The 8983-nt window shown below is 64.1% G+C and overlaps 1 protein-coding gene across 3 annotated transcripts; it reads left to right on the forward strand.

The window, feature by feature from the left end:
• The first annotated feature begins 250 nt into the window (after positions 1–250).
• ARRB2 (arrestin beta 2) lies at positions 251–8465 on the forward strand. Of its 3 annotated transcripts, none has more exons than XM_053893336.1 (15): positions 251–374; positions 3136–3166; positions 3848–3908; positions 4015–4059; positions 4245–4441; positions 4731–4790; positions 5148–5215; positions 5359–5494; positions 5691–5775; positions 5946–6018; positions 6293–6430; positions 7244–7327; positions 7425–7504; positions 7615–7669; positions 7962–8465. In XM_053893336.1, the coding sequence occupies exons 1-15, from the start codon at positions 352–354 to the stop codon at positions 8053–8055; spliced, it is 1230 nt and encodes a 409-aa protein (XP_053749311.1). In that variant the 5' UTR covers positions 251–351; the 3' UTR covers positions 8056–8465. The 3 variants fall into 3 exon arrangements, with proteins under 3 accessions (XP_053749311.1, XP_053749309.1, XP_053749310.1); XM_053893334.1 differs by lacking the exon at positions 251–374 and adding an exon at positions 386–939; XM_053893335.1 differs by lacking the exon at positions 251–374 and adding an exon at positions 387–939 and having other exon boundaries at positions 7244–7301; positions 7962–8031.
• The last annotated feature ends 518 nt before the right edge of the window (positions 8466–8983 follow it).

Here is an 8983-nt window from a genome sequence, read left to right on the forward strand (position 1 = left end):
GAGGGGCGGAGAGATGGGCGGGCAGAGCGGGGAGCAGGGACCGCGCGCGCGGGAGGGACCCCCGCCCCTTCCTACCGCTCGGGACGGCGGGAGGGGCTGCGGAGGGGCGGGCGCGGGGGCGGAGCCAATCAGCGCGCGGGTCTGAGCGGAGTGGGCGGGCGGCGGCGCGGCGCGCGCGAGCCGGGCTGACGCATCTGGCCGCGGTTCCCCGGACCCGGAGGGGGGCCGGAGGGGCGGCGGGGGGAGGAGAAAGAGGCGCGCGTGCGCAGTGGCGCGGGGAGGAGCAGGGACCTGGCAGCAGGGCTGCGAGGCTGCGAGCCGCGGACCGGGCAGGCGGCGGGCGCGCGCACCATGGGGGAGAAACCGGGCACCAGGTAAGGGAGGTGGGGCCACGCGGCGGGACGTGGGCGGCGGCTCGGAGCTGGTGCCGGGACGGTCCCCAGACAAGGACACCCGGGAGAGAATCCGGGGGCCGGACGCCTGGGTCCCTAGGGGGCAGCCATCCGGGGCCGCACGCCCAGGTCCTCGAGGATAACGAGGGGGACGCATGCCGGGCCCCTGTGCAGAAAGCGAGGGCTGAAGGGGACCAGGAAACCGGCGCCTGGGTTCTCGCAGGGATGTGGGGGCCGAGCGACTGGGCTCTCCGGTGCGGGCTGCGATGCAGGGGCGGAGGAAGGAGGAGCAGGTGGCCAGCCCCGAGGGGTCGGGTATGGGAAGGCTGGATGCCGGGAGGGGATCCCCCCTCCCCAGACTCGTCCCGAGCTGCTGGAAAGCCTCCTGTCCAATGCCCCACGGGCAGTCGGGCTGTCCCAAGGGCCAGGTGGCTCTGCTTCCAAACTTCTGCCTTACCCCAGGTTGCCAGGAGCAACAGCTTCATCTTGGGGGAGCGGAGTGCATGACGACCCTCCCCGCTTCTGGGCCTCACTCCTCTTCCCGGAGGTGAGGGAAGCCAGTATCTGCCCTGGGCACGCCATCCACTCCCCGGATGTTTTCTGTGCAATCGAGGCTCCTTCCTTCCACTGATACCCCGAGTTCTCTTTTTTGGTCTCTAGCAAAATCCACTTCCTGTTGTGGCCCAGCACCCCCAAGGGGGCAGTGGGTGAATGCCTGAGTCCCTGGGGAGCAGGAGGAAAAGAGGAAAAGATTGGGGCTGTGTGCCTCTGTCCAGAAGGGATCGGGAACAGGGCCCTGGTACCGGGCTGTCACTTGTTCCGCCAAAGATGATCATAGGAGCCCCGCCGCTCCCCAGCCACAGAGTAGGAGAACCCAGGCTTCTGAGCAGCAAGTCGAGCAGTAGTGGAGAGAGATGACCAGAGGGAGGCCTGATGTCCCGGATCAGGGCTCAAACACCCCCCGGAGAAAGGGGAAGTCACTGACTTGAGGGAGGCCCCCAATTTCCGTTATGTGGTTCAGGGAGGGGAATGGATGGACCAGAGGGGGGACTGCTGACTTGGCACAATTCCCGCCACCCCCATCCAGTTCTGGGCCACAGGAAATGGAGAGAACATCTGCTTCTGTGGGCCCCCTCCGGTCACCCCCATGATCTGCCTCCTTGGCCAGCCTCGGTGTGCACGTGCTGTGCCTCCCTAGCCTGGGCTCCAAAGGGCAGGTGCCCAGCAGCCGCTCCGGGGCAATTACCTCAAACCACAGCCCGGTGGCTTTCCTCCTAATAGGGAGAAACACCGGGACAAGGAGGAAAACTAGAAGCAAAGGGGAGGGAGAGCTGGATGCCACGGCAGTCAGCCCCCAGGTTGGGTCAAGAGGTGGTGCTTTATTCTAGCTGCCGCCGTATCAGCGCTTACTCTCCCTAATTGCATGGGGATACCCAGGGACTTCCATACCCTTTGCCTTATGGCCTTTGGATATCTTGACCTTCTGGGAAGAAGGGGGAAGTGAAGTTGTAAGAGCAAAACTAGGTGGGGAGAAGGCAGGGTTGGAGGAAGGATGGGCAGGTTGGCAGGATATCCGAGGACCCTTCCAGGGATCGCGGCTGAGCGGATTGGGATAAGTGATGTCAGGCCCGCAAGTGGCCAGAGCACAGGGGTCTCTGGACACCTACCTACCCTCTCAGCAACGGGTAGAGTCCGGGCTTCGAGCGTTTCAGCTCTGGAAGCGAGAATCCCCCTCAACTCAAGGAACTTAAGCCCAACTGCAGAGACAGGAGAGTGTAACGGCTTACTGACAAAGAGCATGGGCTCAGAGCCAGATTGCCTCTGATTCATCTGAATCCCACCATTTACTTGCTCTGGGGCCTTAGGCAAAATCCTTCCCCTCTCCTGTGCCCCCGTTTTCCTCACCTGTGAAATAGAACTATTAGGCCCTCCCTCGTTGGGTTGCTAAGACTATTAAATGAGATAACACACGCCCCCGCTAAATGTCAGCCCGCACCATCATCTTCATGGTCCGGCGGGCATTGTGCTGGGGATGCCCGACTGGATGAGGTCTGTGACGTCCACGGTCTACCTAGTGACACACGGTCCACAGCTAACTGCCCGGACACGCTATCACAAGTTTTACCACCAGTGAAACATCAAGTGTGACGGGAACCCCCTGAAAAAAGGGGGGTAACGGGAGTCCGGGCTGGCTCTGCCTTCTGGAGGAGGTGATATCTGGGCTCGGCCTTCAAAGACAAGTGAGCTTTGAGGCTGCTGAGATCAGGGATGGGGAACCTTTGGAGGTTAACGGAGTAGGGCCGGGCTTAAGTAGTGCCTCCAGGTAGAAACCATTTCAGGAGCGAAAGCCAGGGCCACTGCCCTCCAGGTACTCTGGCTGTCTTCGGAGCCCAGAGAAGACAGGTGGAGGGTTCGGTCTTAGACCGACACAACTACCGCCTGCCTATTCGGGTCCCTCCGGGGGATGTCCTCTGGGAAGAGCCTGGGTGGTTTCTGGGCAACCAGTGACTACTGACTGCCACAGGAGGGGACCTAGAGTGAGAGTGCACGGAGGAGGGGGGCCCGGGAACATTAAGGACCTATGGCCGCCCTTCTGGTGAGAAGTGGGAGGGGTAGGGCTGGCAAAGCCCGGAAGCCTCCGGGCTGAATCCTGGGGGCGGGCGAACCCTGCTTCTCAGGCCGGCTCGGGAGGTCCCTGCCGAGTCTGACGGAGGCAGTGGGGCTTCCCTTTCTGTTTTGTTAGGGTCTTCAAGAAGTCGAGCCCTAACTGCAAGGTGAGTCGGTTTGCCATGCTGCTTCTCCTCCCAGCCCTCTGTGGGCCCGAGCAAGGCCCGGCCCGCGCCTAGATGATCCCCAACCTCTAGCCCCCACTTCCTGTGACAGCTGAGAGCCCACTTCCTTCCCTCCTGAAGCCCCTTGCCGCCGCAAAGGCTGCTCGCCCCTGCACTCAGCCATGGGCTGGGTGGGGACCGGCCTGAGGCCAGATGAAGGGGGAGGAGCCCCAAGCCCCAGCTGTGACCCTCTTAGGAGCCGAGCTCAGGGTGCCTGGGGTGGGAACAGTTAGCACCCCCCAGGCTATGACCTGTGTATCCCAGAGGAGTGACACCACAGCCTGCTTTCTAACTGGCTGCCTGGGGCAAGTCCTCCCCAAGCCCCACCACCCCACCCCACATACACACACACACACACACACACACACACACACACACACGCATGCACACGCACACGCACACGCGCACACACACACACACACACTTGCTTGACTTGTGGGGCAGAGGTGTGACAAAAGCCTCAAGGTTGGGTAGTCTGGGAAACCCCACTGTTGTCCCCTGCTCTGAAGGAAACCCGGGGGGACACCCCAGCCTGGGGAGGCCACGGGCAGGACGGCCCCTCCAGGGTTCTGCTGCCCTGCACCCACCTGCCCTGTCTTCCCTGTGTCCCTTCTGCATCCTCAGCTCACCGTGTACTTGGGCAAGCGGGACTTTGTAGACCACCTGGACAGAGTGGACCCTGTAGGTAAGTGTGCCCGCGTCCCCCAAGAGGGGAAGAAGTCCCCGGGGCCGAGGGATGGAGGAGAGGCCCTGACAGGAAATGAGCTCATGCGGCGGCGTCCCTTTCCCAGATGGCGTGGTGCTCGTGGACCCTGATTACTTGAAGGACCGCAAAGGTACCGGCCAAGGGGAGGTCGGGGTGGCAGAGGAGGACGGGGCCCCAGAAAGAGGCCGGAGAAGGCAGTGGGAGTGGGATTCGGGCAGGTTTCGCGCTGCCCAGGAAGGAGCCGCTGCGGCTAGGTGCTGGGGGGCTGGGGAAGGGGGGGGGTCCTGACCGCCCCGCCCGGCCCTCCCTCGCCAGTGTTCGTGACCCTCACCTGCGCCTTCCGCTATGGCCGCGAGGACCTGGACGTGCTGGGCCTGTCCTTCCGCAAAGACCTGTTCGTCGCCACCTACCAGGCCTTCCCCCCCATGCCCAACCCGCCCCGGCCCCCCACCCGCCTTCAGGACCGGCTGCTGAGGAAGCTGGGCCAGCACGCCCACCCCTTTTTTTTCACAGTGAGGACGCCCCTCACCCTCTGCAGGGCAAGGGGTCTGGGACTGAGGTGGGGGGAGGGGGTGGCCAGGCGCCTGTCAGGTGCAGATCTGGAAGAAGGGTGGGAGGGGGAGCAGACCCACCTCCCTCACTCTGCCTGCCTTCAGGAAGCCCTTGTCTCTGTCTCCTCCCAGGGGCCCCTTCCTTCTTACCTTCTCACCCCCCGGCCTCCTCCAGCCTCTGAGCTGAGACTGGGAGAGAGATTTGTGGGCTCTCTGGGAGAACTGAAGCCTCCCTTTTCCTCTGCCGCAGATCCCCCAGAACCTGCCCTGCTCCGTCACGCTGCAGCCGGGCCCAGAGGACACGGGGAAGGTGCGGCAGGAAGGGCTCTGAGGGCTCCCGGGGCAGACCAGGGCCCAGTAGGAGCCCGGGGCACACCCGAGAGGGGGGCTGTCAGGGAGGAGCGGGGTGGGAACCGTCCCCAGTGGAAATACGGTGTGTGGGGGAGGGTCACCGCTCACGTGTGACTCGGGAGCCGCACGCCCACGGGGAGTACGGGGGCTCACTCGGCCAGGTACTGGGCCTTTAGCAGAGGCGGGGGGACGGAGCCCCAGGCCCCACACTCCTCAGACTGTGATGAGGCAAGAGTCCTGATGAAGACGAGGGAAGGAAGGGCGTGGTGGCAGAGGGGACCTTGTGTAAGACGTGACCTTTTCTCCTCCTCCTGAGGCCTGTGGAGTAGACTTTGAGATTCGAGCCTTCTGTGCCAAATCGCTAGAAGAGAAAAGCCACAAAAGGTGAGGGAACCGAGCCCCTGTATGGTTTGATCGGGTCCTCCCCTCTCCCAGGAGCCCCAGGCCCGTGGGAGGGGCGGGCGGGGGGGGGGCGCGGTCTGGGTGTCTGAGGCCCGGCCCCTCCCACCCCTCCTCCCCACCCCCAGGAACTCTGTGCGGCTGGTGATCCGAAAGGTGCAATTTGCCCCAGAGAAACCCGGCCCCCAGCCCTCAGCAGAAACCACACGCCACTTCCTCATGTCTGACCGGTCCCTGCACCTCGAGGCTTCCCTGGACAAGGAGGTGGGGTGCAGGAGGGTGACGCAGGTGCTACAGTGCAGAGGGATCCCCGGGGGAGGGCTGGAGCCGCTTGTCCGGGCAGCACGTCCACCGGGCTTCGGCCTGGGTTTAGAGGAAGAGGGAGCCACGTGTCTGCGTGGGGGGAGGGGGGCACGCTAACAACAGGGACCCGCAAAAATCGACCGCATCCCCTCAAAAGCTGTACTACCACGGGGAGCCCCTGAACGTCAACGTCCACGTCACCAACAACTCCACCAAGACCGTCAAGAAGATCAAAGTCTCTGGTAGGAGGTGGGGGATTGAAGGGGGTCTTGGGGGAGCGATTTTCAGCCCCAGGACATACCCTGACGTGAGAGGCCCAGCCGGGGGGCGGCGGGGGGCCGGCCGGTGGTCCGAGTGCGGCGGGCGGCAGTCTGCGCCCCCTGCTCAGCCGCTGACCCCCCACACCCCACAGTGAGACAGTATGCCGACATCTGCCTCTTCAGCACCGCCCAGTACAAGTGTCCTGTGGCTCAGATCGAACAAGAGTGAGTATCAGAATGGCCTCGGGCCCCGCCTCAGAGCAGAACAGCAGGCCCCGGAGGGTGTGAGGTGGGGATGGCATTGTCCCCAACTGTCTCCACCTACGGGGGCCTTCCCTCCGCAGGCTGGTGGCTCTGAGCCGTTCGTTTCCTTGGGCGGGTCGAGCTGTGCCCAAAGGGAGAAGGGCTGGCGTGGGGTCGAAGCCCCCGGGGGTGGGAGCGACCTCGTCACCTGGCCCGGCCCCTCCTGGAGCCTCGTCCTCTCGCCCCCGCTCCCCAGTGACCAGGTGTCGCCCAGCTCCACGTTCTGCAAGGTATACACCATCACCCCGCTGCTCAGCGACAACCGGGAGAAGCGGGGTCTTGCCCTGGACGGGAAGCTCAAACACGAGGACACCAACCTGGCTTCCAGCACCATGTGAGGGGGGCGGGGTGGGGGCAGGGGGTTGTCCTGCAGACCAGGAGCCACCGGCGCGGTCAGTGCCGGCTGCGCCTCGGGCTCTGTCCTGGGAGCCAGGGCTGTGTCCGGGCACAGGACAGACCGGAGATGCTAGGCAGGGCGGGTGGGCAGATCGGAGACCGGCGTTGAGAAAAAGCAAGGCAGAGAAGACAGACATAAGGCAGGGGTGTGGGCAGGGGGGGTGTTAACTTTAAGCAGGGTGGCTGGGGAAGCCATAACCCTGATGTGAATTCGGTAAGGACCCAGAGGCATAGGAGACGTGCCTACGCAAGGAAGGGGTGTTCCGGGCAGAGGGAGCGGCAGGCCCACTCCAAGGTGGCCCGGGCCCGGTCTGTGGGAGGAAGCGAGAGGGAGGGGCTGTGGCGCCTCTGGGCGGGGGCAGCCCCCAACGGCCACAGCTTCGCAGAGTCAGGGCTGGGTCCGTCCCCCCCCCCCCCCCCCCCCCCGCCCCGGCGCCCGTGTGCGAGGGCACACTGCATGAGCACACACAGCGGGCCGGAGGCCAGCGTGGTGACAGCGAACCACAGGACAGGGGTCGGGGTGGGGTCAGGGTAACAGAACTAGACAGCGCGGACTGTCAGGTCACAAGGACTTCAGCTTTTACTGCGAACGATGAGAAGCCACCAGAGGGTTCTGTGCAGAGGGGTGCCCGGCCGTGAGGACAGCACAGCCCTGGCGGCCAGCGCCCGGACACTGATGGGAGCCCGCGGGGGAGACCTCGGGGCGCAGGGGTGCGGGGGGCCGTGGTCTAGCTCCTCCCCCTGATTGCAGCGTGAAGGAGGGCGCCAACAAGGAGGTGCTGGGAATCCTGGTGTCCTACAGGGTCAAGGTGAAGCTGGTGGTGGCTCGTGGCGGGTGAGTGCGGCGGGGCGGGGCAGCGCGGGGCCGTGCAGGGGGCCCTGCTGGCCCCTCATGCTGTGTCTCCCCCCCCCCCCCCCCCGCCACAACCCAGGGATGTCTCTGTGGAGCTGCCTTTTGTCCTCATGCACCCCAAGCCCCACGATCACATCACCCTCCCCAGGCCCCAGACAGGTGAGTATGCCACCCACCCCGAGCCCCCAAAGGGACGGCCTGAAGCCAGGCCGGTGGAGAAAAGCTGGCCCTTCCAGCACCCACCCACCCGCCCCCTCTCCTCGCCTCAGCTGCTCCTGAGACAGACGCCCCCGTGGACACCAACCTCATTGAATTTGACACCAAGTAAGAGACCCTCCCCTGCCTTCCTAGTCTGAGCCCTTTGGACAGGGACTCCGGGACTCCCAGACCTGCCCTCTCCCCACGGTCCCCTGTGGGGGCGGGCCAGGGCTGGAACATCACCTCCCCAGGGCCTAGCCTTCCGTGGGAGGCTGCCTGCCACCGTCCCTTCTTTGTCCCTTCTCGCCCACACGCCCAGTTCTGTTGCTGCTGGAGCCCCCCTGTCTCTGGGAGGGCGGCGGGGGCACCGAGAAGAGGGTCTCGAGCCCTCACCTCACCCCTGCTTCCCACCGTCAAGCTACGCCACAGACGACGACATCGTGTTCGAGGACTTCGCCCGCCTGCGGCTGAAGGGGATGAAGGACGAGGATTACGAGGACCAGTTCTGCTAGAGGGGGTGGAGGGGGCGGGGCCGGAGGGGGAGGGTCCCAGCCCGGCCGCCCTCCCTGCGCTCAGCACCGAGTCCTTGGCGGACCCCTCCGTCCTCCCTCGCCTGTGGCTCCCGGACACGCACTGGACCCTTCTCTTGTTGACCGTGGGCATTACTTGTTTGACCCCAGCTGTGCCTCCACAGCCCCCCCAGTGGGTGGCTCAAACCTGCATCTTCTGGAGGGGGTCCTGGAAAGGGGAATGACAGTAGGGAGAAGGGGAGAGAGCTCCCACATCCGACATCCTCCCTCCCCCCCCCCCCCCACACACACACACTCTGCCTCCTTCTCCTTCACGAGGAGACCCTGGGGTGGGGGGCAAGGCCACTTCTTTGTTTCTGAGCATAAAGAAGAAAATAAACGTTTTAATAGGCGCGAGTGTATGTGCTTTCTGTGCAGCTGGTGAGGACACACAGGTGCTCGTCTGTGACTTGTGCTCGTAGCCGAGCACCCAGCCAGCCTCTCCTGTGTCCCGGCACAGTGCCAGGCACAAGGCTTGTCAATAAACGTCCCATCGAATGGGCTGTGACTGTGTTCCAAGGGCAACACAGAAACTGACTCGGTCAGTCCAGACTCACAGGTACCGTTTGGTAAAGCCACGAAATACACTTAGTCATTTGTAGGGGAAATAGAAACTCACTTCCTGGGACGCCTGGGTGGCTCAGTCGGTCGAGCGTGACTCTTGATTTCAGCTCAGGTCATGATCACAGGGTCGTGGGGTCGAGCCCCATGTTGGGCTTGGAGCCTGCTTAAGATTCTCTCCCTCTGCCCCTCTTCCCTGCTCACTTGCTCTCTCTAAAATGAAGTAAAACTTGGGGCGCCTGGGTGGCTCAGTCAGTTTAGCGTCCGACTTCAGCTCAGGTCGGGATCTCACAGCTCATGGGTTCGAGCC

The sequence above is a fragment of the Panthera pardus genome, unplaced genomic scaffold (assembly GCF_024362965.1).
Source record: "Panthera pardus isolate Hobbes unplaced genomic scaffold, ASM2436296v1 HiC_scaffold_3, whole genome shotgun sequence".
Classification (NCBI taxonomy): Eukaryota; Metazoa; Chordata; class Mammalia; order Carnivora; family Felidae; genus Panthera; species Panthera pardus.

Bases quoted from the DNA above. Each gene is read 5' to 3' on its own strand.
- ARRB2 (XM_053893334.1), top strand. From the start codon at position 659: ATGCAGGGGCGGAGGAAGGAGGAGCAGGTGGCCAGCCCCGAGGGGTCG. The intron at 4,060-4,244 runs GTACCGGCCAAG...CTCCCTCGCCAG, and splicing joins TTACTTGAAGGACCGCAAAG to TGTTCGTGACCCTCACCTGC. The intron at 7,328-7,424 runs GTGAGTGCGGCG...GCCACAACCCAG, and splicing joins CTGGTGGTGGCTCGTGGCGG to GGATGTCTCTGTGGAGCTGC.